The 27,027-nt window shown below is 53.6% G+C and overlaps 4 protein-coding genes across 9 annotated transcripts in view; 1 reads left to right on the top strand and 3 right to left on the bottom strand.

Annotated features, from left to right (window-relative positions):
• LOC121933139 (zinc finger protein OZF-like) overlaps positions 1 to 1,031 on the bottom strand; it is a 9,982-nt gene extending 8,951 nt beyond the window's left edge. The window contains exon 1 of the mRNA XM_042472478.1: positions 857 to 1,031. The gene's annotated coding sequence lies outside the window, so the exon portion shown is untranslated. The remainder of the gene's footprint in view (positions 1 to 856) is intronic.
• A 3,033-nt stretch (positions 1,032 to 4,064) lies between these two features.
• LOC121933147 (gastrula zinc finger protein XlCGF52.1-like) lies at positions 4,065 to 9,954 on the bottom strand. Of its 5 annotated transcripts, none has more exons than XM_042472489.1 (4): positions 9,801 to 9,954; positions 7,224 to 7,350; positions 5,913 to 6,026; positions 4,065 to 5,254 (listed from the first exon to the last, which is right to left on the bottom strand). In XM_042472489.1, exons 2-4 carry the CDS (start codon positions 7,255 to 7,257, stop codon positions 4,203 to 4,205), a joined length of 1,200 nt encoding a protein of 399 aa, XP_042328423.1. In that variant the 5' UTR covers positions 7,258 to 7,350; positions 9,801 to 9,954; the 3' UTR covers positions 4,065 to 4,202. The 5 variants fall into 5 exon arrangements, with proteins under 5 accessions (XP_042328423.1, XP_042328424.1, XP_042328427.1 ...); XM_042472490.1 differs by lacking the exon at positions 9,801 to 9,954 and adding an exon at positions 9,592 to 9,790; XM_042472493.1 differs by lacking the exon at positions 9,801 to 9,954 and adding an exon at positions 9,389 to 9,407.
• Positions 9,955 to 10,096: 142 nt separating this feature from the next.
• MRPS12 (mitochondrial ribosomal protein S12) lies at positions 10,097 to 12,841 on the top strand. 2 transcript variants are annotated; one of them, XM_042472507.1, is made up of 2 exons: positions 10,097 to 10,248; positions 12,185 to 12,841. In XM_042472507.1, the coding sequence occupies exons 1-2, from the start codon at positions 10,203 to 10,205 to the stop codon at positions 12,577 to 12,579; spliced, it is 441 nt and encodes a 146-aa protein (XP_042328441.1). In that variant the 5' UTR covers positions 10,097 to 10,202; the 3' UTR covers positions 12,580 to 12,841. The 2 variants fall into 2 exon arrangements, with proteins under 2 accessions (XP_042328441.1, XP_042328442.1); XM_042472508.1 differs by lacking the exon at positions 10,097 to 10,248 and adding an exon at positions 10,260 to 10,553.
• A 1,207-nt stretch (positions 12,842 to 14,048) lies between these two features.
• On the bottom strand, positions 14,049 to 27,021 carry LOC121933133. Its single transcript, XM_042472461.1, has 10 exons — positions 26,952 to 27,021; positions 25,496 to 25,598; positions 21,344 to 21,469; positions 20,542 to 20,714; positions 19,578 to 19,698; positions 18,726 to 18,842; positions 18,161 to 18,274; positions 17,518 to 17,938; positions 16,301 to 17,178; positions 14,049 to 15,584 (listed from the first exon to the last, which is right to left on the bottom strand). The coding sequence occupies exons 2-10, from the start codon at positions 25,548 to 25,550 to the stop codon at positions 14,374 to 14,376; spliced, it is 3,216 nt and encodes a 1,071-aa protein (XP_042328395.1). The 5' UTR covers positions 25,551 to 25,598; positions 26,952 to 27,021; the 3' UTR covers positions 14,049 to 14,373.
• Between the last annotated feature and the right edge of the window lie 6 nt (positions 27,022 to 27,027).

Here is a 27,027-nt window from a genome sequence, read left to right as displayed (position 1 = left end):
TGGGGTCTTGATGCAGAGTCTGTGGCGATGGAGGGCTGGCTGAACTGCGACTGAAACAAATAAGAGCCCCCCCCCCCAATCCCATTTTGTGTTATGAGGAGTTTCTGGCGTCCCACATCGACTCCAAAGCGCATCAGATGCACAGCGCAGAGTCCCAGGCATCAGTTCTGTACCTTTCTAGCTAATATGGCTCCCTCCCTCCAAGAGAATCCTGGGAAATGTAGTTTGGGGAGAAGGGACTCTGAACTCTCAAAACTCAGGTTCAGGAGGCAGAGGACTAGAGCTCCCTGTTGCTGCGCACCTTCAGGTGGTTTCCTACTTCTGGCAGCCCTCTATTATCTACTGAGGCTGAGAGAGTGTGACTTGGGCCAGGTGCCTAGTGGGAGTCTTCGGCTGAGTGGCCCTTGGGTCCCTGGTCTCAGTCTTCGTCCAGGAGTCAAACTGCTGCGCCCCCTCCGACTTCTGGGGCCCTCTTCTGGGGTCTGGGCCAAGGGCAACCAGTGGGGCTCCAGAGCTCTCTGCCACCAATGCCATGGCAGCCAAAGCGGTACCAAAGTGGTGCAGCTCCCTAGTGCGGACCCCCTGGTGTTTCCATGCCCTGCTGGCAGAGAACTCTCTCCAGCCAGAGCCTGATGTCCCCCAAAGACCCCCCAATCCTCCTCCCCCCCTTCCAAGAGTGGTGGGTGGGCCCTGGCACTCTGCACATGCCCAGGGCCACCATTTCCATGCCAGCAGCCGTGGGGGCCAAGGCCTGCCAGGGCAGCCAGGGGCCCCTCCAGGATCCCGCTGAAGGGCTGGGGCTTCTGGGCGCAGGGAGCCCGCGGAGAGAGATGCCAGCAGAGCCCCGGGGACCTACCTGCCAATCCCAGGGAGAAAAGGCTAACCCCCCGCAGCCCCCTTCCTTCTTTTGGGGGTGGGCTCTCTCCAGCCCCCCGAGAGGAAGAAGGCAAGCAGCAGGGTCTGGGGCTCCTGCCCTCCGCCTGGCCGAGTCGGCGGCGCCTTTGTTGTGGGCGGGCAGGGAGACTACAACTCCCAGCAGCCCCCGCGCTCCTCCTGGCCCCGCCCCTGAAGGAGAGGGAGGGGCCATGGCAGCCCCCACCCACCTGCCGCCCTTTGGGGCCCCCCTGGCAAGGAGAGCTTGGGCCTGGAGGCCCCCTTCTTTCTAAGCCCTCCTCGGCCCCTGGAGAGAGAGAGAAAGGGGGGGGGGCAGCAGGCAGGGACCCCAAGGAAAGCAAGCAAGGCGGCAGGCCTTCCCACCGGGGCCCTGGGCAGCAGGGAGACCGTCGGTGTGCCCAGGCCCTTGCTCTCTTCTTGCTCCAGACTCAGGGCGCCCCTCTCCTCCTGGGGTTTTCTTCAGGGGCCTTTGCCATGGCCGCCTCTGAGGCTGAGAGAGTGTGGCTTATTGAATCATAGAATCCTAGAGTTGGAAGAGACCCCAGGAAGGGCCCTGATCCAGTCCAACCCCCTTCTTCTGCCAGGCAGGAGGAAATCACAATCAAAGCATCCCCATCCAGCCTCTGCTTAAAGACAGCCTCCAAAGAAGGAGAGTCCACTATAATCTCCGAGGAAGGAGGGGGTTCCAGCTGGAATCCCTTTTCCTGGAGCTTGCATCCATTGCTCCATTGGGTCCTGTTCTCTGGAGCAGCAGGAAACAAGCTTGCTCCCTCCTCAATATGACATCCCTTCAAGTATTTAAACAGGGCTCTCATATCCCCTCTGAACCTTCCCTTCTCCAGGCTAAACACATCCAGCTCCCTAAGTCTCTCCTCATTGGGCTTCATGGCTTCCAGACCTTTCACCATTGTAGCCGCCCTCCTTTGGACACACCAGTCAGTGGGTCTCCATGGCCAAACTGGGAATCCCAGATCTCTCTTCTTGTGTCTCCTGGGGTCTCTTGGCAAGAGTTCTTCAGAAGGAGGCTGCCATTGCCATCCTCTGGAGCTGACTTGCACAAGGTCACCTGGTAGGTTTCCATGGCCAGCCAGGATTCGAACCCTGATTCCAGAGCCATAGTGCCATGCTCAAACAGCTGCCTCACACTTGATCTCTGAAGGGGAGACCCCCAAGACCCCTCGGTCCCCCATGGCCTTGCCCGGCTTTGCCAGACTCAGGACAGCCACCATCATTGGGACCAAGGCAACCTGCTTGTCGTTGTTGCATGGCTACAAATAGTTGCAGAGCTATGGCAAACCCATCACAGGGTTTTCTGGGAAAGGTTTCTTAAGAGGCTAGTCTTTGCCTTTCCTGGGGCTGAGAGAGTGGGACTTGGCCAGGGCCACCCACTGGCATTCCTTGGCCTAGTGACCGTTCGGACCCTGCTCTCCAGTCTTCGTCCGACAAGTTGCAACCCTACGCTGGTTCTTCTCTTCCACTCCAACTTATGGGGACCATTCCCTAGGATTTTCCAAAGTATGCCCAAGGCCAGCCAGTGGGTTTCCATGACCCAGCGGGGATTATCTTCATCTGACCATCAAATCGCAGCCCCACGCTGGCTCTTCTCTTCACTTAGGGGGACCCCCTTCTAGGGTTTTCCCATCAACATTTCTTCAGAGGAAGTCTGACACTGCCTTCTTCCGAGGCAGAGAGTGACTTGCCTCAGTTGGCTTCCATAGCCAAGCAGAGATTTGAACCCTGGTCCCTGGCACCCAAAGAGACAATGTGGTGTCATGGTTTGAGCATGTGGCTCCAGGGCATATGGCTCTAGAGACCAGGGTTCAGCTCCCCACTTGGCTATGGGAACCCACTGGGTTTGCCCAGAGGTTCAGAGAAACCTGCAAAGAGGTTGGCCCTCGGCTCGGAGGCTGGAGGATCTCCTCTACTGGCCTCAAGGGATCCGGCTAGATAGCCCTTGGGTTCCCTTCTAAGGTTCTAGGGGCCTGCACTGCTCATATGGCAGAAAAGCTCTCTGCAGCTGGGCAGAGGGCAAAAGGATGCGTCCTGCGCACACATGCACTCACACACACCGTTCTGAGGGTCTGATATTCATTCTCTGTTTTTGACCATCATGTATCTGAAGGCCATGTCACTTTTCCTCCTAGATTGCTGGCTGGGGGATTCTGAGTGTAGTGGCCTAGAAAAGCGACTCTTCTGATCTCTGTCTGTATCCCACCTTTCCTGCTAGAAGGTCCAAGGCACAGCACTAGGCAAGGAGGCTATCAGGGGCAACCCCTGGCAACCCTGAGATTAAAGCAGCTCCAGAGATGGCCACTGAACCTCTGCTAGCCTCCAGCAAAGGAGAGCCCACTCCCTTCTCAGGAAACCCATCGCTCCGCGTCAAACGCATTTTATCACTGGACAGTTCTTCCTAATGTTTAGCTAGAATCTACACGTGTGTGTGTGTTTGTGTGTGTGTAATTTTGAAGGAATTGAGTTTTTGTGGCTCTGTGGCCATGTTCTAGAAGAGGTCGTTCCTGACGTTTTGCCAGAATCTGTGGCTTTGGTGTCTTCAGAGAAACTTCATTCTTTGCAGATGCCAGCCACAGATGCTGGTGAAACATCAGGAATAAACTCTTCCAGAACATGGCCACATAGTCCGAAAAAACCCACAAAAAACTATGGATGCTGGCACATTTGAAGGAATTATAGGTTCAGATCCTGAGGTGAAAATCCACTCTCCATCTTCCACCTAATGGCAGCCTTCAGCTATCTAAAGATGAACATCATCTTCCCTCCCAGTCCTGTTTTCTCCTCATGAAACATCCCCATCTCTCTAAACCCATCCTTGCAGGGCTTGGTTTCAAGATGTTTGAAGCAGGCTTAACTGGAAAAGAGTGACCAGCCTAGGAAATCATAGAATCATAGCATTGGAAGAGACCCCAAGAAGGGCCCTGATACACTCCAACCCCCTTCTGCCACGCAGGAACTCTCAATCAACGCATCCCCATTGACAGATGGCCATCCAGTCTCCGTTTAAAAGGTTCCAAAGAAGGAGACTCCACCAGCCCCCGAGGGACCCTGATGGTCAATGGTGGGGTTTGGATCGGGGTCCCCCATCCCAAATCTCACCCCACAAGTATTCCCTCCCCGTCCCCATCAACCCTTGGACAACAAAGAGCAGACACGAATTTCAAAATCAAAAGGCTGTAATGGCTCAATGTGAAAACGACCAAGACCTCAGTGCCGGTCAGGGGTACCTGAGGAACGGCACAGACGCAGATCGTCAGATGCCCCTGTTTTGGCTGCCCTGGGGCCCTCCTTTCCTGCTATGCCTTGGCCTCCTCCTTGACCTCTGGGGGGCCGTGGGAGGCCTGGTGTTCCAGAAGCTTCGCCTGGAGGCGGAAGCGGCGGCCACAGAAGGAGCAAGGGAAGGGCCGCTCCCGGCGGTGGAGCCTCCCGTGGGTGGTCAGGCTGACCTTGCTGGGGAAGGCGCGGCCGCAGTCGGGGCAGTTGAAGGGCAGCTCCCCCGTGTGCAGCCGCTGGTGGGTGAGGAGGTTGTTGCGGCGGGTGAAGCCCTTCCCGCAGAGTGGGCACCGGAAGGGTCTCTCGGGGGCATGCTTCTGCTGGTGGATCTGGAGGCTCTCCCTCCAGCTGAAGCACTCCCCACATGTGGGGCAGACGAAGGGCTGGTCTTCCTCATGCTCAACTCTGTGGTGCCTCAGCAGCTCTGACTTGGTGGCGAAGGCCTGGCTGCAGTCCTGGCAATGGAAGGCCAGCCCTTTGGCCCCAAGGTGCTCCTCTGCCTTGTGGGAGGCCAGGAGCCACTTATGCTGGAAGACCAGGTTGCAGACGCCGCAGCGGTAGGCGCCCTCGGCCGTGTGGCTCGCCCGGTGGCGCAGGAGGTCTCCCTGGAGGCAGAAGTGGGCCCCACACTGGGCGCAGGTGTGGCGGCGTTTCCCCCGGTGCTTTTTGTGCGTCAGGAGGTTGGAGAGGTAGCGGAAGGCTTTGCCACAAGAGGGGCAGGCAAAGGGTCCCTTCTTCTCCTCCTCCTTCTCTCCATCCTTCTCCTCTGCCGCTGCCGCCCCATGGATGGTGCAGGGATGCCGCCTGAGGGAGTCCCCGTCTGCAAAGCTCCTCCTGCATTCCCTGCAGACTGGCGGCTCCTCCTGGCTTGGGCCCCAGGGTTTTTCCAAGCTGGGGTCCGATGCCAGACTCCTGACGTCCAACAGCTTCACCTCGCACCAGATGGGGCAGAAGGCCAAAGGGTGGGAATCGGGCCCTGGAGCCCCCCAAAGAGGTGGGGAGGAAGGGCGAGGCCAGTCGACCCCTGGCTCCTGCTTGATGGTCACCTCTGGGATGCTGATGCCATTCTGGTCATCTGTGGGAAAGAGGAGGAAGAGGAGAGGAAATGATGCAACCAAGACACTGAAGATAAAAGGTCACCCTCTTAGAATCACAGAATTGGAAGAGACCCCAAAAAGGGCCCAGATCCAGTTCCTGCCACGCTGGAACTCACAATCGAAGCACCTCCGACAGATGGCCATCCCTCTTGGTTTGCAAAGAATTGCAGGGAAGGGTTTTAAAACAAAACATACAGTGGATGTTTTAAATTGCAACAGTTTAAAAGGTGCATTTAAGAACCAGTTGAAAAACAGTAATTGTCAATTGTTGTTACTGCTATTAATTAATCTATAGCACATTTTTTCTTCACATTAAACAATACCATGAAAAACACTACATAGCATTGTTTGAAAAATAGCCATGGGGGGGGGGGGGGGATAAAGAGCAGTTTTTTAAAAAAGCACATTGCAAATTATTGTTGCTGCTGCTCCTGAATTATTGTCAGCAGCAGCAGCAGCAGCAGCATTGACAGCGTGGAGTATTGGTCTGAATGCAGTATTAGGAATCCAGGAGGCCGGGGTTCAACTCTCTACTCAGCCATGTCAAGCTCAGCCTCTCCATCCCTTTGCTGGAAATACTCCATGCTAAGCCCTTGCTTTCTGGGGGGTTGGAGGAAGACAACGGGGGACACTCACCGGCTCCAGGGGTCCCTTGGGCATCCCACATCCCTGAATGATTGGCATCCGAGGCACACGGGTCATCCCCTCGCTCTAGTTTGCAGATGAGCTCTGGTTTGGGAGGCATGGATCCTGCGTGCGACACAAGGGAGAAAGAAACCAGACTGAGCTGGTCACCCTTATGGAAGCAGCCGCCTCAGGTTGGGCAGAACGCAACTGTGCCTGTCTTAAGAAGTGGCTGAATCCATGTCCTGCCTTTGCATCCAAGGTGGCTCATGGCAAAGATTAAAAGAAAGCACAGTTAAGAAGTTATTTTGTTTTCTTATATCCCGCTTTCCCCCCAAAACAGGGACTCAAGGCGGCATCTTGAGTCATTTCAAGCGTCTGAAGATTAAAAATGAATGATCCCATTAAAACACCACTAATTTCAAACACCACAGAACTCTGTTTTGTTTTAGAATCAATGAGCATGACTCTTTCTCTTCCAAAACCCAATTCACTTTCAGAGAAGTTTGTTTCATTTTTAGTTTTTTGCTTAACATTCTTATTCCTAAACAAAGTCATCATCCTCCATCATCATCCTCCTCCACAAATTAGTTACCTATATCAATAGTCCTGTTAGTTATTTACAAACCCTTATCCCCATTGCTCCCCTTCATTTTCGTTCATGGCTGGGTTGGTTCTTAGGACTTTATTACATTTGACGAATCCCACGCAGAAACGAGATTTAAAAGCAGGCAAAACCCACAAATGTGGGATGTTTTTCAGACAACGTTTCTTCCAAACAACAAGAACGCGAAAATAAAGTGAATGGAAAGTCAGCAAAAATGACACCTTTCTACTTTTGGGAACTTCCAAAAGTAAAAAGGCATTGTTTTTGTTGACTTTCTGTTGGCTTTATTGTCATGTTATTTCTCTTTGGTGCAAACGCATCTGGAAAATGTCCTGCATTTGTGTTTTTCCTCACCCTGAAAATCCTGTTTCTGCGCCAGATTCAGACTCTAGTGTGAGAAGGCTCTTACAACGTGAGCTAATCAATCGCTGGTTTTGTCTGTTAACAGTCATTATAGATTATATATACCTCTCTCTTTGTAACCAATAAAATTCTCTTGTATATAACTGTATATTCTGCACTTAAAAGGGTGCGCACACAAACCTGGGATCGGATTTTACAAGCAAATGGACCAAGGTATGGTTAAAAGAGGGCCAAAGCCTTTCCATCCCAGAGACCAGCAAGACCCTCTGTCCGCACAAACCCCGGTCTTCCTTGGCCGGTCCCTGTGCCCCGTCTGCCCCATAGGAAGAGTGGGGGGCTTCCGGGATGCTCACCCAGCGACGCCAGCAGCTCAAAGTTGCCCTCCATGACTTCTCGGTAGAGCTCCCGCTGCCATTCCACGAGGGACCCCCACTCCTCTGGGGTGAAGTAGACCGCCACCTCCTCAAAGGTCACCGGGGTCTGCGGAGGGAGAGAGGGAAGGGGACATTTAGGATCTCACCACTGAGCGGCACAGACCACCAGCAGCAACAGGGGCAACAGCGGCAGGTGACAGGTGTCAGGCTTTGGAAAGTTCATTGTTGTCATTATATATATGTATTTACATTTCTAAAGCCACTGCAGACCATTCCTTAATAGCCCTTGTATTCAGTTACTTTACTCTTCGTACCTTTGCACACTTCAAACATAGTATATATTCTTATTTACATCCTCTCCGTTAATTGTTCAATGGAGTTTATCCCATGAAGGCAGTCGGGGTTTATCCTGGGAATCTCCCGTAATGATCCCTTCTCCTTTTGCGTTGTGTCTTTTCCGATTGCAAGGCGGAGGGCAGGGAACCCTCCCATTAAGAATAATGATCATTGTAAGCCGCTCCGAGAGCCTTTAGGGCTGAAGGGCAAGGCATAAGGACTCTAAGTAAATCAAATAATAAACAGCAACTATGCAGAACGACACACAAAACCCGCCATTAAAGTGGTCACAAAGAAGCATTAACCTTCAGGATTTCAGCGATAATGCATTTCCCGTATGGCTTTATTTGTGCAATTGCGTGTGATAATCGTTCGCAAAATTACTTGGCGTTTCCACTTTATTTACAGGATGCTTTTAATGTGCTTTAATCTCTCTTTAATATTGGAATTAGCCGCAGGGGGAGAAACTCCATTGTCTGGTTATAGACGCCAATCCCTCAGCATTCCTTCTCTAATGCTCTGCCCCCAAGAGCCCTTGCTTAGCTTTCCTGGGGCTACGCTGCCTGGGACCCTTTCTTGCCCCAGGGCCATTGGCTGATGTCCATCTTGCAGGCAATTATTCTTCCCTACCAAATGTATTCATTTCATCCATAGTCTGCCTTTCTCCCAGAAGGCGCTCTTACAACCATCTAAAGACAGTATACAAATCAACAACAGGCTGTAATGGCTGCACACTCGTCTCCTGCTTTTCCAGGGCTGCCAGGCCTTCTCCTTGGTTCCCAGAGACCTTTGTCTAAAGAGGGACATTGTGCAGCGACTAGAGTCCTATTGCTTCCTTTCTTCCTTGACAGGAGTTTCTCTGGACTGAAAGTAAATCATAGTAAGAAATCCGTGCTTCTGCTAAGAAACCCCGAAAGGCGTATTTGCTGCAGCAGAATCCCTCAGCGCTTCCTTTGACTCTCTCAGGGGTCCTTATTCTGTTGCCAATTGCCCTGCTGTGTCCCCAGAGAGCCCTGAGCATGTGCAGAGTGGCTTTCCTGGCCATAGGGCAGCCAGGGGTGTGTAGTGCCTTCTCTAGGGTCAGGGGAGAGAGGGGTCTATGGGGGGACCCCAGACCCAGTGTCCCCTTCCTCTGCTTTGGGGCCCAGCCCTTGCCTCCCTCTGGACCTGACCCATTGCCCTCCATCCCAGGCAGAAGCCCCAGCCCCACATACTGGGGGATGGATGATGGGCCTTGCAGTCCCACAAGGGGAGAGGCGGCCATTGCTCCCTCCCTTCCGTGGACTGCAACACCCATCGCCCGGCCTTCTAGCCAGGCTGAAGTCTAAAGCCCAGGGCCTGTCCTACATTTCAAGCTCCTCCCCAGGGCCCCCATTCCGAGCACCAGCTGTAAGAAGCATGGCTTTGCGGTGCGTCTCTGTGTGTGTCCTCCATTTGGAGGAGAAGGAAAGGCGCCCCAAAGCGAAAGGCAACGAGAGGCAGGCTTCTCGGCGGGGCTCCGGGGCTTCCTCCTGGAGAGAGACCTGTCCGGGGACCTTCCTCTTCCTACCTGCGGGCCCCGGTCCTCCATCGGCCTCCCGGACACATGGGCAGGGAAAGGAGGAAAGGAGGGAGGGAGGCAAGGAGGAAGCGAGGCCCAGCCCAATGGCTCCCCAGCCTCGCCCCCTGCCCTCCCTCCCTCCCTCTTCTTTCCTCCTGTCTATCCTCTCCTTCCTTCCTTCCCTTTCCTTTCGCTGACGCTGCTGCCATCTCCTTCCTTTCAGCGAGTTTCAAAGATGCTCCAAGACCTCTCTAGATATTATTCTTGCCTCTCAAGGCATCTGAGGAGGAAGCAGACCTAAGGCCGCCTTCCCTCTCCCTCTCTCTCTCTCTCTCTTCGTACTGAGCCACAGACCGAGAGGGCTCTCTCTCCGGGGAAGAAGAAGGGGCCTGGCCCGGGGGCCCTTCGGCCTCCCTGGCAGGCAGCTCCGGGGCGCCTCCCTTTCAAGGCCGGAGGAGGAGGAGGAGGAACCTTTATTTAGGAATCTTTTTAGCTTGGGTTTGGTTTCGCGTCTGGCTTCGCTTGGCTTCGCTTTTACTGTGTGCTGTGTTTTGAATGTTGTGAGCCGCCCTGAGCGCCCTCTTGGTTGGCAGAAGGGCGGGCTATAATCCGCCCGAGGCCTGGGCCGTTTCCTGGCAGCCAGCGCCGGGCCTCGAGCGAGGACTAGTTTTAAGCCGCACCTAAAAGGCGGGGAGTGGGACGACGAGGCCGCAAAACCGCCCTTCCCACACTGGGGAGGACTACGCAGGCGCACAACTCTACGCCGGAAGTAGAAGAAGAATGCTTCCGGTGTCAGGGGGGCCAAGGGCGGGTGGAGGCCCTTCCCACCATAGAGACTCCGAAGCCAGAGCGCCCCTCTTTTCAACGACTAAAGCGGCGAGATCCGAGTGACGTCAGCGGAGGAGCGCGAGATTTCACAGTCCTGCCTAATCACCGTCATCGCCGATGACGTCAGGAAGAATGGCAGCCGCTGCCTCCAATGAGAAGGGAGTAGGGCCAAAGGGCTCTACCGGAAAAGGCGGGGCTGGAGGCCAAAGTTCGTCCCTTCTTCCCTTCCGGGTTCAAGGGGCTCTGCCTACAAGATGGCGGCCTTCGTGGGGCGGCTGGCGAGCGGGGCGTCTGTTTGGGGTAAGCGCCTGTCGGAGGCTCCGGTTCGAACCCCGCCTCCGAGGAACCCTGGCCCAGTGGCCAAAGCCAGAGACAGCAAGGGAAGGCGGCTGCGTCCTGGGCTTCCAGGAGCCGCTATGGCAGCCATGGATATCCAGGATGCAATGGCTGTCTATGAAACGTGGAAGAGAATGGCTATCTATGGATAGGGTTGCCTTCTGTATCTCTCTTGGTTGCTGGCGTTTGATGGCGACCTTCTCCTGGGCTTTCCTTGCCAAGGTCATGATGGTGACCCTTTGAGGCCGAGAGAGTGTGATCTGACCAAGGTGGGTTTCCAGAGCTGAGCCGGGACTGGAGCCCTTGGCCCTCATCGCTTCAGTGGTCAGTCAGCCATAGAAGCCCCTCTCTCTCTCAGCCTTGCCAAGGGCATTTGCCAACGCTGTCCTTGTCCCATTGGTTCCGCTTCCCTCCGGCCGTTCTCCCGCAGGGACCCAGGCGGCCCAAGATGAGAGAGACCCTTCACAGTTGTCTCAAACCCAAGCAGTTTAAAGCATCTCCATACAAAAACCGCATACAATAGATGCCATAAAATAGGACGCTGCTCCTTCAGTGTTTGTTTCAACTGCGTTCTTTGCTACTGATCCAAGTGACTCAAGACAGTTATATATTGAATGAGGGTCTTTCAAAGGTTGCTGCCTTGATAACTCTGCCTTGATGGCGCTTAGTTTGCTCATTCCGGAAGGTTCCTCGGTGGCCCTGCGTTGAGGGAAAAGTGGGATAGGAGGCAGTTAATGGCCAAAGATGGGGAGGGCTTACCTTGGAGACTTCGGGGGGGAGAGGGCTGACAGCTTGGCCTCCCATTTTGGGAGACAGGCAGCATGTAAATCCCTTAAGTAAAATAATTCAGAAAGGACATTGAGAAACTGGAGCCCTGTGTCCAAAGGAGGGCGACAAAAATGTTGAAGGGTCTGGAAACCATGAAGCCCTATGAGGAAGGACTGAGGGAGCTGGGGATGTTTAGCCTGGAGAAAAGGTTAAGAGTTGATATGATAGCCCTGTTTAAATATTTGAAGGGATGTCATATTGAAGAGGGAGCAAGCTTGTTTTATGCTGCTCCAGAGAACAGGACCCAGAACAATGGATCCAAGCTGCAGGAAAAGAGATTCCAGCTCAACATTAGGAAGAACTTCCTGAGAGTAAGGGCTGTTCGACAATGGAATGCACTCCTTCCTCGGAGGGTGATAGAGTCTCCTTCCTTGGAGGTCTTTAAGCAGAGGCTGGATGGCCATCTGTCGGGGATGCTTTGATTTGGATTTCCTGCATGGCAGAAGGGGGTTGGACTGGATCAGGGCCCTTGCGGTCTCTTCCAACTCTACGATTCTATGATTCTAAGCATCTAAATGGACATGTTCCCTCTGTCCAGGTGACACAAGGCAAAGGAAACCATGGAGCCCTATCAGGAGAGACTTAGGGAGCTGGGGGTATTTGGCCCGTAGAAGACAGAGAGTTAAGAGGGGATATGAGAGCCCTGTTTAAGTATTTGAAGGGATGCCATATTGAGGAGGGAGCAAGTTTGCTTTCTGCTGCTCCAGAGAATAGGACACAATGAAGCAAGGGATGCAAGCTGCAGGAAGAGAGATTCCAGCTCAACATTAGCAGGAACCTCCTGAGAGTAAGGACTGTTTGACAGTGTAAGATGCTCCTTCCTTGGAGTGTAGTGGAGTCTCCTTCCTTGGAGGCTGTCTTTAAGCAGAGGCTGGATGGCCATCTGTCTATGGGGATGCTTTGACTGAGAGTTCCTGCACAGCAGAAGAATGGACTTGAACTGGATCAGGGCCCTTCTTGGGGTCTCTTCCAACTCTATGATTCTGGCTTGCTTGCTTGTTTTCTTCCTGTGATGTGGGGCATTGCAGAAATACATCCATGCCCCTTAGCTGACCATATGCTTTCCCTCCAGGAGCTGCTGCTGCTTCGGCCTTCCTGCTGCCCCTCCGGTTGATGCCGCTGCGGTGCTCCGCCATGGCCACCCTCAACCAGATGCACCGCCTGGGCCCTCCCAAGCGTCCTCCTCCTAAGGTAGGTCCGCTGGGCGGCCACCCGCAGCTGAAAGGGGTCGTCCTGAAGACCATGATCCGCAAGCCCAAGAAGCCCAACTCGGCCAACCGGAAGTGTGCCCGCGTGCGGCTCAGCAACGGCAAGGAGGTGATCTGCTTCATCCCGGGCGAAGGGCACAACCTCCAGGAGCACAACATCGTCCTGGTGGAGGGCGGCCGGACGCAGGACCTGCCAGGGGTCAGGCTCAAGGTCGTGCGCGGCAAATACGACTGCGCCCACGTCCAGAAGAAGAAGTGAGCGCCGATCGCATGAGGAGATCCTGCCGGGGTCGAGTGGCTTCCTTCCAGCAACAGAGAAGGAGGCTGAGCTGGTGACTGCAGTCGGTTGGGGGCCGGAGCCCAAAATTAAACTCCTGGGGCCCTGACTTTCCAGGTCAGGAATCTGAACATTTCTTCCTTCTCTTGTTATTCAAAGAACACAAGGGTTAAGAGAGCAAAGGGAGATGGGCAAGATGCTGTTCTGTTTTGGAATAAAAAGTCATTGGCAGAGATGCCCTACATCCCTTTGTCAGCCAGTTATTCCTTTTTGTCGCCTGGGCTGTATCCACACTAGAAATCCATCACAATGTCAGCATGAAGTGGTGACAGTTATGAACCCCAGTAATATTTGGGGAAACTGAAGGAGGGAGAACCAAACTTAGAACAGGCCAGGGCAAACAGATGCATTTAACAGTGTGTGAACAAACTACACTTCCCAGAATTCCATAGCCTTGAGCCTTGGCAGTTAAACCAGTGTCAAACCAGGCTATTTCTGCAGTGTGGATACAGCCATAGACACTCACACACTGCTAAATGGAACCGTTTCCCCTGGCCTTTTCTAAGCTTGGTTCCTCCTCCTTCCATTCCCCCAAATATTACTGGGGTTCATGACTGTCTAGGATTTGTACTTTCTTCTCCCTGGCAGCCCTGACCCCCCTGAACTCCAGTAACAAGCTGGAGATTAGAAAGCGTTCCACTCGCTTTTAGGTTTGGCTGCTGTGAGGCAAAATGGAACAAGTTCAGGTTGCCAGAGTCTTAGGCCAGCCCTGAAACAGATGGAATGGGGGCACTCCTCGTAAGCCACTTTGTGTCCCACGCTCAATGCACCCCACTCAATGCCCCTTGTTGCCACTGTGTTGGCATGTATTTCACTCTCATTCAGTCTTGCTTCAGTGCATGGAGCGGGTGTTATTCTATGCTTCAAAAGTCCTGGGTCAGCCCTGGAATAGATGGAGCAAGAGGCGTTCCCCGTCAGCCATTTTGTCTCCCCTAAAAGACTTCTCTGTTCAAGTGAGAGGCACTGAGGGAAAGTGGGCAAATGCCACTGGCACAGAAAGCAAGGGAGCAGTCGAGCAACAAAGGGCAGAAGCTTCTCCCTTTGATCCACACCACCCAAATTAGTCCGCATTTTGCCTTCCACAGTAGTTGTTCTCCCTGCCCCATATGTTACGCCTCCTAGGAAGGGCAAGATTCTGCTTCTCCTTCTCATTTAATGGTTCTCATTTAATGGTGTGCAAACTTCATTTGCACTCTGAGCTCAGTTTGCAGCATCTGAAGGAAGATGAGGACGAAGGAAGTGGGAATGGTGTTTAGTGTGGAAGGAGAGCTGGGGCAGGGCTGTTACGCCTCTTGAGCCGAGCGCAAAGGCCCACAGTCCCAGGCAAGAGCCATCAACAAGGGATCTGAAAACAACAATGCTGTGGTAGATTAGGCTGTCCATAGGATTCCTTTCAAGAAGAAAAGGATTTATTGAGGTTCGGAATGAAAACGTGCTACTTCCAAACTATGCACATTTTATAAAAGGTTTATATAAAAGGTCAAACAGTGCAACCGGTTAGAAAGGTGTACTTCACTGAGGTGTGGATGCTGTCCTTTTTCCGTGTGAAGTAGCAACGCCACAGAAAGGGATTGCAACCTGAGTTAGCCCTCTCCCCTACCCATCCCTCCCGCTCCTTAGTGACATCAGTGTTGGGTGGGAAAAGGTGTGTTATCTCACTCACACACAAATACACTCACATACAAACACACACACAGCCCCCTCCCTCCCTCCCTGTCACAGCTCTTCCTCTCGCTGCTGCCTCTTCTCAAAGAAGGCACAGTAGGCCTCCCGGACATTGTGGGCCTCGCCCGTCTCTTCCGCGTCGGAGAAGTTGCCCGTGTGGCTCTCTGAGGCCGCGGAGGGCAGATCGGCGTAGTCCATCCCTTCCTCCCAGCCGTCCTGCATGGCCTCATGTCTGCTCTCGCAAATATTGTGGAGGATGCAGCAAGCGATGATGACCAGAGGGACATTCTTCTCTGCCACATCCAGCCGCTTGAGGAGACACCGCCAGCGTCCCTTCAGCCTTTCAAAGGCGTAGGTCACGGCCGTGTGGCACTTCCTCAGGAGTGCATTGAAGTGTTCTCGAGCCCCACTGGAGACATTGGCGTAGGGCTTCATGAGCCATGGCCTCAGGGGGCAAGCGGGACCCCCCAGCAAGATGGGGCTCATGGTGACCCCTTCTATCTCAGTGGTGGTCTGGGGACCAAAGGTGCCTTTCTCCATTCGCTCAAAGAGAGGGGAGCCCCATGGCAGCCCAGAATCCTGCAACCCCCCGGACCACCCGGCGTACACATCCATGAACCGCCCTGCACTGTCCACCAGGGCCTGCAGAACCATGGAGACCAAGCCCTTCCCATTGATGTAGGCAGAAGCACCATGTGGGGAGCACAGGATGGGAATGTGGGTTTCGTCCACCACTCCAATGCAGTTTGGGAAGCCGACCCTCTCAAAGCCACCCATGACAGCATGTGCGTCACCAAGCTGGACAACGTGCTTCAGCAGCACATCGTGAATGGCTTCACACACTTCCATGACAATGACCGAGGCAGTCGACACACCGACACCAAATTGGTTGGCAACTGAGCGGTAGCTGTCCGAGGTGGCAAGCTTCCAGAGGGTGAGTGCAACACGTTTGTCCACAGGGATAGCAGCGCGCATGTTGGTGTCCTCGCGCTGCAGCACTGGGCGCAGCTTCTCCACCAGATCTAGCACGGCCTCGCGGGACATGCGGAAACAGCGGATCCATTCCCTGCTGTCAAGCCGACCGGCAACCAGGTTGTCCCACCAGTCCGTTTTTTGTGTCTTGCTCCAAACTGTCCGGTCATTTGGGCGGTAGTTAGCCCCCAGCAAGACACGTGCCATGGCGGCACGCTGCCTTCTGCGGCGCAGTCGGAGATCACGCATCCGTTTTGCCGATGAACTTGGGGCCTTCCCTGGATGCCAAGCTGATGGGCAGAAAGAGAGCCTGATTTCAAAATTTCAGTTAGTCTCAAAGGAGCTACAAGATCTCTCTACATAGTGATTCTACAGACTAACATGGCTATATCTTTGAAGTCAAAATACTGTACTGCTTTTTCTTTTTAAACCTCTGGAACCTCTATGGAAGGCCAGAACAGAATCCCTTTTAACAACACTGCTAGCAGCAGCCATAGCACAGATAACATGACTGTGATCACCAGCTGGATCCTGGACAGCAATGGCAAAGGAACCCATACAATCCTGTCCCTTAAGCAACTCAGGACTTACCCCAACAATATAGGCCTCATAGCAGATCACAAGCTTAACACGATTCAACAGTGTGATGCAGCAGGAAAAAAGGCCAAGGCAATCCTAGGGTGCATCAACAGAATTGTAGTGTCAAGGGACACAATACTACCTTATTTTGCTGATGCAACACCCTCGTGCTGTGCACTGCTGTTCAAAGTGCCAAAACTGCACAAGCAGTGCCATGGGAGACCAGAAGAAGGAGGCAGACTGAAGCCTCTTCCCAAAGTTTGGCTCCTTGCCCCGGAACTGAGCGACAAAGACTGGCTGGGCTGAAACAGGCTCTGCTCTCCTGACCCAGACCTATCTCGGAATCATCCTCCTGAAGGGGCTTTGGATGGATGATTCTGTACAGGACTAAGCAAACAGGAGATACTGGCCGAGAATCCATACTTACTTTGCAGGCTGCCCTGGGCTGCTGCATTGGTGAACCGCTCTGCAGGGGTGGCACCGGTGATTTCCATCCAGAGGTTGCTGCTGGCTGTCAGGCCATTGATGGGGGTTAGTGCTATATCCTGGTGCTGGCTGTGACTGGGGACCTGGCAGGATTCAACACTGAGTGAGGAATCCTGGTCTTGGAGCCGCAAGGGGAAGTCGGCCATCCCCAAGGCGTGATGAGTGGGGGGATCTTCGTCCTGCCTTTGCAGCTGATAGCCGGGAATCTCCATCTCATGGATAGAAGAGTCCAGATCAGGCAGTTGCAGCTGATAGTCAGGAAGGCCCACAGCCTGGCTGTGATGGTTTTGGATGTGCTTCTGCATTGGGTAACTGGGGAGCCCCAGCGCATCCATGTAGGGCCTCCCATCCGGGCAACGCAGCTGGTGCAAACCGATCCCCTTGGGAGGTAGTGGGAGCATGAAGGGCTGCTGGGCAGGGGATTCCTCCCTCCGGCCTCTGCTCTTCCGCCCCTTCTGCTTGGCCCTGTTGACACACGCCTTAGGGATGACCAGGCCCCGGCTCATCATCAGGAACCGGTCCAGGAGGGCGAAAAAGGGCATGGTCTGGCGGGCTCGGTTGGAATGGAGGTTGCCATCCTTGATCTCCTTGAAGCCACGCCTCAGGTCTTTGGCTCGCTGCCGGCACTGCTCCAGGTTACGGTGGAAGCCCATTTTCCGCATCTTATCCGACAGGCGCTTGTACTGCACCTCATTCCGGTAGTTGTCATAAAGGGCAGTCTGGACGCGGTCATCCCCCCAGAGCTCCACGAAGGCTTTGGTCTCCGAAATGGTCCAGTGAGCTGCCCGCTGGCGGACCTGCTCCATGGCCTTCTGACGGCTGGAAAAGGGAAGCAAAAAGGCAGGTATAAGGCAGAACTGATTGAGGCCCTTCCTCATCAGGAGACACCAGGTCTCTTGAGGAAATCAAGTAGGAAAGTGCTATGGGTCACAAAAGCTCTCTAGGAAGTTATCATGAGCAGTAGTTTTACACAAAGCATCTGCCATATTCTGGGGACTGCATCAGGACTCTTTGAGACACCACTGTGGGACTGGGGGGGGGCACTTCCCTGTGCCCTCACATGAGTGTTTAAAACCTCTCCACCCAAATGTTTGTGACTGTAGGAGACGTAGCCACTTTGAAGCAAAGCCTACTCCACTTCCCTCAAGAGCTCCTCACCTGTAGTACAGGGCATCCGGCTGCCCAAAGGTGACTGTCCCATCTAGCAGCAGGTCTGGCTTCTGGTCCACAGCAAGGGCCATCTTGCACCTGCAGTTGAAGCACTTGAAGAGTTTCCCCAGGGCCAGCTGCGCCTGGATCTGGCCAGCCTCCTCCTTCTTGTAGACAAAGCGGCTCTGGCAATCAATGCAGGTGAAGGCCTGCTCCGGATGATGAGCATTCTGGTGGGCCACAAGGCTGCTGGGACCCCCAAAGGATTTCTCACACTGCAGGAAGGGCAGGGCTTGCTCTCCAAAGTGGATGCGGAGGACATGGGAGATGAGGGCTTCCCGCTGGGAGAAGCTCAGGCCACAGTCCCTGCAGTCGTGCGTGTGATCAGCCCCTGGCTTCTCTTCCAGTTTGATGCAGGGCTGGGCCTCTGCTGGGAAAGGATGCGCAATGAGAAGGAGGTGGGCTTGGAAAGGGGGGTGGGGGATGGTTTCCCACCAGAAAGCCCAGCAGATCTTGGTGTGGTTGGGGGGGGAGGGGAACACAGAAAAGACTCTCCCTCCCAAACCTGAAAGCTATCGGGTGTGTGTGTGGGGGGGGAGGGGTGCAGCCAGTTCATCACAAGCCCCACCAGGGAGGTCTTGGTGCCACTTACCAGGACTGGGGGTTCCCAGGGCTTCTCTTCCTCTTTTCTCTGGCTGAATCTTGCTACAGAGCCGCTCAACTCCTGGTTTCCTTCTTGCCTCCACTGGTGAATTGGCCCCAGAAGCTGTACAAAAGAGTGAGAAACAGTCAACACTCAGAGGCCCCTTTTGCTCTGGGAACTCTTGGGGAGATGGCACTGGAGCAGAAGGAAAAGGCAAGAGTTCAGGGCTGAGATGTTCATATCCCATTTCTAGGGGAAAGCAACATACAGGAATGCAGGCAGAGGCATCTTAGAGAACGTAACATCTAAGCACTAGAGTGCATGCATCCTCCAGATGAAGAACTTCTGTGGTCCAAAGGAGCGAGGGGTGGGTTTTCTGTATCGCTAAACTGAGACTCACTGCCCCCAGAGACACTGATGGCTGCCAACTTGGATGGTTTTGAAAAAGAGATTCATGATGGGGGACTGGGCCATGGGTGGATGCAACTACTACTACTACTGCCAGAATTCTCTGCTGTGAAATGCGACGTTTATGCTCTGCTGCTCTCCAAGGAGCAGCCTCTGCATCTCTTACCAGAGTTGAGGGCAGCAGCTGTCTCTTCCAACTTCTCTTCCGGAGGTTTCTCAGAAGGAGGGGCCTCTCCTCGTTCTATCCGTTGCAGGACATCTGATTTGAGCCCCTGGGTTGGCACTGCAGGGAAAGGAGAGACAGAGAGAAAGAAAGGGGGAGAATTCACCATTAGGAGCATTGGCATGAAGATGTGTGTGCCCTTCTGCCATCCTCGTTCACAAGGTCTGATATTATGCAGGCAAAGCAGTGGCAAAATGAGACTTGGGGGGAGCCACTGTGGGCTTGACCTTCCATTCTCAGAGGGGCAGAGAAGAGGCATCCAGGCAGAGGATCAAGTCAATGGTCAGTGGAGGATGGCCAGATGGTTCTGCAAGCTCTGCATAAAGGCCACAGCCTGGGAGATGGAGGCACATGGCAACTGAGCCTGGAAGCCCCATTTCACTCTCAAAAGCTGGACAAAATTCACAGAGTGGAGGCCAGGGCACTGCCTCTATCAGGGGGACTGGGGGCCCTGCTCAAAGACAGCCCCTACAAGCCTGGAGTCTGTCCTCCTGCTGGACCCAGCTGATGCCAAGCAGAGCAAAGCCAACCATCAAGGGCAGCAGGGAAGCGGAATGATTGTCCTGGGAAGGCTGGGAGGACAGGAGATGGGGCTGGAAGTAAAACGTTAGTGGGATGGGGAGCAGGGGTAAAGAATCGGAATGGGAAGGGATCCAATGGGTCACCAGAAAAACATGTCTTGCTCGAAAACATCCAAGGAAGGAAGGTCCCAACCCTCCTCTTCATCCCGTTTGGGAAGCTGTGGCCTTTCAGAGTGAGCCATGAGAGGAATGGTGGGGAAGGGGAGTCTCTCACCCAGTGAGGCCACGAGTTCGTGGTTTCCCTTCATCACTTCCCAGTAGAGGCCCTTCTGCCAAGCAGTCAGCTCTGTCCACTCCTGCGGCGAGAAATAGACAGCCACGTCCTCAAACGTCACCTGAAAGAGGAGCATTTGCACTCAGCACCCAGAGCGAGGAGGTGGGAATGGGCAGGAAGGGGATTTCTCTGCTGTCCATCACCCGACCCCTTGCCTCCCAGTTGGCTGGCACTTTGGTTAGGACCCAGCTGGAGTTTCAGTTCCAATGAAAGCAGGGCAGGATGTTTGCATGCTCAAATGCATTAATAACAGCTTTAGGGGCTACATAGGACCCAGGGGATACTGTACATGTCAATAAATAAAAAATAGTGCTTATTATTCCTGAAGAGGCAAAATACATTCAAGTCATCTAGAGGCAGATGAAGAGGAGGGAAAGATTTCTGTTTCCTGCTCTTTATCCATCTGGGCAGGTATTCCCATCATCCCCAGCCAGTCAGCTGACAGATGGTGCAAACAACAGCCTAATGCACCTGGAGGGTCCCCAAGTGGCATGTATGCCCTGTTCAGCCATCAACATGGGACACCCCGCATTGCTTGCGTCTTCCTCTGCCAGGTCAGCATTGGAAGACGCTGCCAGAGTGCCAGCCAAAACAGGGCCAGGGGTGCATCCTTCAGCCTCAGATCAGCAATCTGGCAAAGAGAGGCAAAGGGGCTCTCCACCTCTCTGGCAGCAGGGTTTTGTCATTCCAGAGAGAATCGCAAGGATCAAGAAGTGGCTCCATGATGCATATGAGGTGAGGGGTTGAACATATTTTATCTGCCCCAGAGTGTGAGGTGAAGCGTTGGCTGTGGACATAGGTCAAATGAACAAACTAACCTATACTCAGGATCTGGTTTCCCGCTCGCTGATGCTGATCCTCCCCAAAAAAGGCTGCTCAGCCTCCCGGCGCTCAGCCTCCTCACCTGAGCGATCCGCAAGTGGCTCTCAGCCACCTGCTCCTCTTTGAGGTGCTCCAAAACCTGCTGGCGCCAGCACTGCCAGGTGCACAGACCTCGCCAGGCCCTGGGTGGCTCCGAAGGGCCCTGAAGAAGAGGAGGAGGAAGGGAGGTCGTCCAGTCAGCATCCTCTTCACCACCTTGAAAACAATCAGGAGGGAGAAGCAATCACAAAGAGGCCTTTGGCACTCCACAGTAAAAGCACTAGGTTCCCACTTGGACTTCCATGGCTCCCTCAAACCCTAGGAGTGGCAGTTTATGGAGGGGACTTGGAATTCTCTGCCAGAGAGCTCTAGTGCCCTCTCAAGGGACAGTGGCAGCTGAAGGGGGAATATGGTGCTACGATGTGTGGTGTGGTGTGGATCCCCTCCCTCCCTCTCACTCCTGGCCGGTGGAGACCAACCTCAGGTGGGCCAGTGGCCACAATCAATGCCACTAATGGCTTTGCCCAAGGCCTACGCAGGGGATGTTTCTTTCTGGATTACAATTCCCAGAGTCCACCCCTAGCAAGCATGGCTGAGGTATTCAGAGAGCAGGGGTCACCCACTGGCTGGCCCTTTCTCTCCCTCCCTCCATCACTCTGGCTCTTTTGCACCACAGCTGGTCAAGCAGGGCATGTTCTGCCAGGTTCTGCAGGAAGCCCTTTGCCTTTCAGGCAAGCAATGCAGCTGATGCCACTTGTCTTTCAGTGGATACCTGCCAAATGATCCACTTCTGTCCCCAAATTCCCCATAGCACCAGCCCCAGATGGCATCCTTGCCATGCTCACCTGGAGCAGGTGGCCCTGAGATGGTCACTTCTCTCTTCCCAGCAGGCTCCCAGGGCTCCACACCTTCCTCCATCTCACAGCCAGGCAATTCCTCTTCCTCTTCTGCACTTCCTGCTTTGGTGGATGCTGAGAGAGAGAGAGAGAGAGAGAAGGGTCAATGTTTGTGGCCAAAGCCAACTAGCTGCTCAGAGGCTGCTTCTCTGGAAGTGAGAGGAAATCCTGCTCTTTCTTCCTTCGATACCCATCTCTACCAGCCGAATGGCTTGGCCTTTGCCCTACAGATGGCAGCTTAGAGACCACCTTCTCTCATAGAATAATAGAATCTTCAGAGTCAGAAAGGACCCCAAGGGCCACTTAGTCCAACCTCCTTCAGCCATACAGGAAAGCACCACTAAAAGACTTCTGAAATACAGTTAGCCAACCTCTGTTTAAAGATCTCCAAAGAAAGAGCATCTACTACTCCCTGAGGCAGTCTCTTCCATTCTCAAATAGCTCTTACATTAAGAAAGTTCCTCCTGGTAATGTTCAGGTGGAATCTCTTCTCTTGCCGTATGAATCCAAGCTCCCTCCACCTTCTGCATGTTCGATTCATACCTTCTATGTATCTGTTCATCTCCCAAAGGAGAAATGCGCTCAAGCTCAGGCTAACCTACAAACCACAGCCTCTGTCCAGCCCCAAATGGAAATAGGGATCCCCTTCCTTTCCCCCAGTTGCACAGAGATGCTCTACTATTTCTCCATCTGGGCACCTGCAAAAATGGCATTCAATGCTGCCAACAGCCTCCTCCACACAAGAATGAACACACTAAATCCAGTGTTAGGCTGGTGAGGCATTCCCATGGAGTTGTATCTACTGAGTGAAGCACTTCACCAGAGGCTCCTTTTATTTATTACCACAATCGCTAAGAAGTGTTAGCTTGGCTGACATTTTAAAAATTGGTGGGGGGGGGGGGGGAATCCCATTCCACTCCTGCTCCCCAAATAACCATGGCCATACTCTCTGCTTGTACAAGAGGGGCAGAGCTTTGTTGTGTTCCCAGCTGTATCCAAGGAAAGCCAAAGCAAGCACTCAGAAAACCCCACTGTGCCACACAACGCAGGTGAGTACAAGCCTTGGCACAGCCCTGGGAGGAAGAGGCATTTGGCCTTGTGCCCTCAATGAGTGATGCACAAACCCAACCACAGACATACATATACACACAGAGAGAGAGAGAGAGAGAGAGCACAATTCCAGAAACATTTGATTTAAGATTCAAGAACATTTCTAGCATGTGCTACTGATGCATTAAATTATCGTATGATTTTCATCTGGAGTGATTCTAAGTTGTTTCTATTGGCCAGAATCCTGTTGGAGAGTTACAAATGTGAAAGCACTGTAGTTATGATAGCACCAGCTACTGCCCAGTAACTGGGGACTTTCTCAGTCCTGATGTATACTATTGAATACGGAGGGACCATGAATATGAAACAGTCATGAACACATAACTCCATGCATCTGCAACGGCTCAACAGGATTCTGGACATTGTCTTGAGATCCCACAACAAAAAGCAGAGTATAAATGTCACAGCAAGCAAACAAACAAGCAAACAAGGTGGCCTTTTGGGAAAGGAAAAGAAAAAAAGGCAGGCTGTCTGCCCCAAACCCACCCACCCCCCATTGTGCCCCTTCAGGAGCATCTTCTCTCCTCAAGATTCATCCTTCCTTTCCTTTGCCTTTTATGCCCCCACAGACAGCACCAAAGTCAGCACTGTTATAGGAGAAGGGAGGGAGGGAGGGAGGGAGGGATAGTGGGAAACTGGGGTGGTTCTGCTCAGAGGGTACAACAGGCTTAATGGTTGGAAGTTACAGGAGGGTAGATGTCGAATAGAACATTAGAAGGACCTTCTTGACAAAGCGATTTGACAAAGAAACCCATTGCTTAGTGAAGTAGTGGGGTCTCCTTTGCTGGATGTCTTCCAAAAAAAGCTGGAGAGTGACCTGCTGGGAATCTATCAGGAGATTCTGCACTGAGCAGCGGGTTGGATGTGATGCCCTCTAAGGCCCCCTTCCAACCCTAGGATCCTGTGGTTCTGTTTCCAAACCAGCCACCATCTCCCGTCCGCTTAGGAACACAGGTGGCTGGCTGAGGCTGGCAGGAAAGAAGGAAGGAAGGCGCCAACTGTTCCCTCCACAAGCCACCTGGTCCTTTGAAGGGAAGACTGGCTGGCTGGGTCGAGCAGAGTGGGCTTCAGCCTGGGGTCTTTTGTAGGCGAAGCAGGGGCTTAACCGTTTGGCTGGGGTCCCCTTCTCCCCTTTCTCCTCCTCTGTCCTGCCAAGTAATAAAAGCAGATCAGCACCGTGGATCGCCATACCAGGACTAAGAGGAAAGGGCTGTTGCTCCTCTCTCCTGGCAAAACTATTTCTCTGAACATGCTCCCAGGGAATAATGGTCTTCTTTTCTGGCCAAGGAGAGCCTTGAACCTTCATTGCCCCTGGCTGGGCAACGGCCTCCAGCCACGCCACGCCACGCCAGCCTGGCAGGGATGTGGTTTTCAATCACTTTGTTGCCACCTCTGAGGAGACGCTGTGTTCTTGCTCATTCATCTGTGTATCTTTAGGGCAGGTGAATCATCAGCAGTATTGCTGATGACACAACTCAGTTGTGCTAGAGAAAACAACAATAAACCACATCCACACACCCTCCAGCAAAATAAAAGACAAAAGAAAAATGTTCTTCACTCAGTGACTTCCATGAGGGAAGCCAATTTGGCCAAATTCCTTAAAGGAGGAAAGCTCCACCAGCCCTAGGCCCAGAGACAGAAGCAGGGCCCTCCCTCCAGTCCATCCATCTGCCATTGCCTTGGCCCCAGAGGGAGAGAAGAACCGCTGGACTGGACCCCTTCCCCACCACCATTCCCCTCTCCTTTTGGGTCATGCCTTTGTAGATTGTGAGCCTGAGGGCAGGGAACTCTCTAATTCACCATTTGTAAGCTGGCTGAAGAGCAGGATAGAAATGCTCCAAATAAATAAATATGCTCAGCCCCTTCCTTCTCCTGATAATGCTGTAAGAATCAGGCGGAGGAGGTCATTTGTTCCCAATGTGAGGGCCAGAACAAAGAGATGCCTATTGCACACAAACACATCCCTGGCCCTGGCACTGCCAACATCATGTGGCTATCACCAGTTTGCTCCAGAGGAAGCCAAGCACTCTCCCACCCAGAGAGATGGTAAGACCAGCGTCTGTCTCTGTGTCTGTCTTTGCTGCCATTGAAGCCCTCCTGACTCAGACCTGATTCATGCAGTGGTTCATGCAGAGGAGACGCCAGGGCCCCGGCAGTTCACTCCGCTGCCTTGCAGGTGTGAGTCACTGTGGGATGAGCACATCTGGAAGAATGTGCCCTGGGAGGCTGGGGAGGGGAGCCCAGGCAGCCAAACCAGAGGGCCAGGCCTTTGCAAAGGCAGACACCCCACCCGCCCCAGGTGATTCTGAGGGGCTTCAGTGTCACAAACCTTGGGTAAGTCAAACTCTCTCAGCCTCACAGGATGGCAACGGCAAACCCCCTCTGAAGAAACTTGCCAAGGAAACCCCATGATAGGGTTACCTTCAGGTCCCCATAAGTCAGAAACGACTCAAGGGCACACAACAACAATACAGTAGCAACAAATCCCACAGGTTATGCCACAGTGTGGCTCCGCTGCCCCTGCCTTGGATGCCCCACAGCTCCCAGCATTCCCTTCCTTTCTCTGTGCCCACAGCAGCCTGGGCAGCTGCCAGGGAAAAGCCCTATTTTGGCCACTTGGTGCCTGCAAATACAGTGAGACCTCGGTATCCACAGGGAATGTGTTCCAGACCCCACCACAGATACCAAAATCTACGGATACTCAAGTCCTATTGTCCCCAATGGCGGTGTGTGAATGTGGCCGTGCCACCATTAGCAAGAGCAGGACTTCAGGTGATGTCTTGTTGTCCCTAACAGGAGAAGCCACATGCATGTGCCGCCAGTGGAGACAACATGGGTTGCTGTCCATGGATGACAAGTCCACGGATACAGAGGCCCCAGCGTAACAGGTGTTATAAAATGGAGTGAGGTCTCCAGGGCCACACATGGGACAGGAAGACAGACACACACATATTACCCCACTGGCTCCTTGGCCTGCCCCTTGAAACTCACCTGGGGGCTGGCAATCCTCCATCATCCTGCTGCCTTCCTGGACCCTTCCTGCCATCCGGCAGCCCCTCCGGTCGGAAGAAGAGCTGGGTGGCCGCAGAAGCCCCTGCAAGACCAAGAAGCTGGACATCAGCACCCATTGTCCTGCAGAAGCAGCCAGGCCCAGACGCACACCAGCCGCCCAGACCCTTCCTTATGGGCTTGTCTGTGGGATCTGTCCTCTTGCCCCTTCTTTGCTGTCCCAACTCATGGGGCAGACAGAGCTCTGTGTTGCTGGAGGGTGAATGGCCCCTGAGCAGAGTTTCCTGTGCTGCCATAGAATCCTAGAGTTGGAAGAGACCCCAGAAGGGCCCTGATCCAGTCCAACCCCATTCTGCCATGCAGGAACTCTCAATCAAAGCATCTCTGATAGATGGCCATCCAGCCAGAATGGGGCTGGACTATATGGCCTCTAGGGATGATGCCCAGATGGCAGATCTATTTAGATTCGGTTTAATTTTAATAAGAACAATATTTTGTCTTTAAACTACTCCCCCCCCCCCCCTTTTTTAATTCCATGTTTTAACTGGTGTCCAGTCCATGTTGCTAATGGCTTGATTCTGTTGTTAATGCTGGCCTTTGGTCTGTTTGTGCAAATTTGATCAGCATGCCTTGTGTTCCTTCATCCAAGTCATGGATAATGATGCTGACTAGCAAACTGGGCCCAGGACGGAGCCCCACTGGACAGCCCACCACCGGTCACTCTTCTCCAGGAGGGAGAGCCTTCCGCCGCCAGCAGCTCCTGCTTTCACCCCCCCATTTCAGCCCCAGAGGCCTTTGCTCTCCTGGCTGAAGTGCTGGTCCCTCCTCCAGGGTTCAGCCTCTGCACCTTCTAGGAATCAGGGTTTACTCTGAGCAACCAGGGTTCCTCCAGCAACTGCATTAGTGCTGTTGTCTATTACTATCATACTACTACTCCGGGGATCACTGTCCCCCTCAGAGAGCCAGATTCCACCCAAGAGGCTGAGATCATCACCATCATCATCATCGTCGTTACTGCTGCTGTTGTCCTGGTTGTCCTTGTTTCGGGGCTGGCTGCTAATGTCATCCTCGCCCCGATTATCACTATGCTTCTTCTTATTGTTGTTTTGTGGCTGCAAATGCCCCCCTCCCCTGATTCCTTCTCTTGAACTAGAGGCCAGTGTGGGAAGGGGGGGGGCCTCCCTTGGGACCCCCTTTTCCTCCCCAGAGCAGATGCTGATTAATGGGGAGGGGGCCAGTGCCCCTCAGGTGGCTTTCTGGGGGGGGGGGGTTTTTCTCCTCCCCCCCCCCTGGCGATATTTGGGTGGGGGGCTGCCCAAGGGGGGGACCAGGAGAGGGTCGTGGTTCCTCTTTGTCCTGAGGGTCCTCTGCTGACCCTAACCCTCCCCTTGACCCCGGAGCAAGGTGGCGCTCGCTCTAGTCTCCCCGGAGGACCCACCTGAGGGGCAAAAGCAGCCTGGCCTCCCTCCTCCTCCTCCTCCTCTTCTTCCTCTTCTGATCCTCCTCGCCCCGGG

The sequence above is a fragment of the Sceloporus undulatus genome, chromosome 6 (genome assembly GCF_019175285.1).
Source record: "Sceloporus undulatus isolate JIND9_A2432 ecotype Alabama chromosome 6, SceUnd_v1.1, whole genome shotgun sequence".
NCBI lineage: Eukaryota > Metazoa > Chordata > Lepidosauria > Squamata > Phrynosomatidae > Sceloporus > Sceloporus undulatus.
This window is presented reverse-complemented; position numbering and strand designations above follow the sequence as displayed.

What these genes read in the sequence shown, in the direction of transcription:
- LOC121933147 (XM_042472488.1), bottom strand. Translation starts at nt 9,150, where the DNA reads ATGGAGGACCGGGGCCCGCAG. An exon ending in TGAGCTGCTGGCGTCGCTGG is followed by an intron (nt 6,027 to 7,223) that starts GTGAGCATCCCG and finishes TGTCGCACGCAG; the next exon opens with GATCCATGCCTCCCAAACCA. An exon ending in CCAAGGGACCCCTGGAGCCG is followed by an intron (nt 5,255 to 5,912) that starts GTGAGTGTCCCC and finishes TCTTTCCCACAG; the next exon opens with ATGACCAGAATGGCATCAGC.
- MRPS12 (XM_042472507.1), top strand. Translation starts at nt 10,203, where the DNA reads ATGGCGGCCTTCGTGGGGCGGCTGGCGAGCGGGGCGTCTGTTTGGG. An exon ending in GAGCGGGGCGTCTGTTTGGG is followed by an intron (nt 10,249 to 12,184) that starts GTAAGCGCCTGT and finishes CTTTCCCTCCAG; the next exon opens with GAGCTGCTGCTGCTTCGGCC.
- LOC121933133 (XM_042472461.1), bottom strand. Translation starts at nt 25,550, where the DNA reads ATGGCAGGAAGGGTCCAGGAAGGCAGCAGGATGATGGAGGATTGCCAG. An exon ending in GCCACTTGCGGATCGCTCAG is followed by an intron (nt 19,699 to 20,541) that starts GTGAGGAGGCTG and finishes CTCCTCTTTCAG; the next exon opens with GTGACGTTTGAGGACGTGGC. An exon ending in AGCCCAGGGCAGCCTGCAAA is followed by an intron (nt 15,585 to 16,300) that starts GTAAGTATGGAT and finishes TCTGCCCATCAG; the next exon opens with CTTGGCATCCAGGGAAGGCC.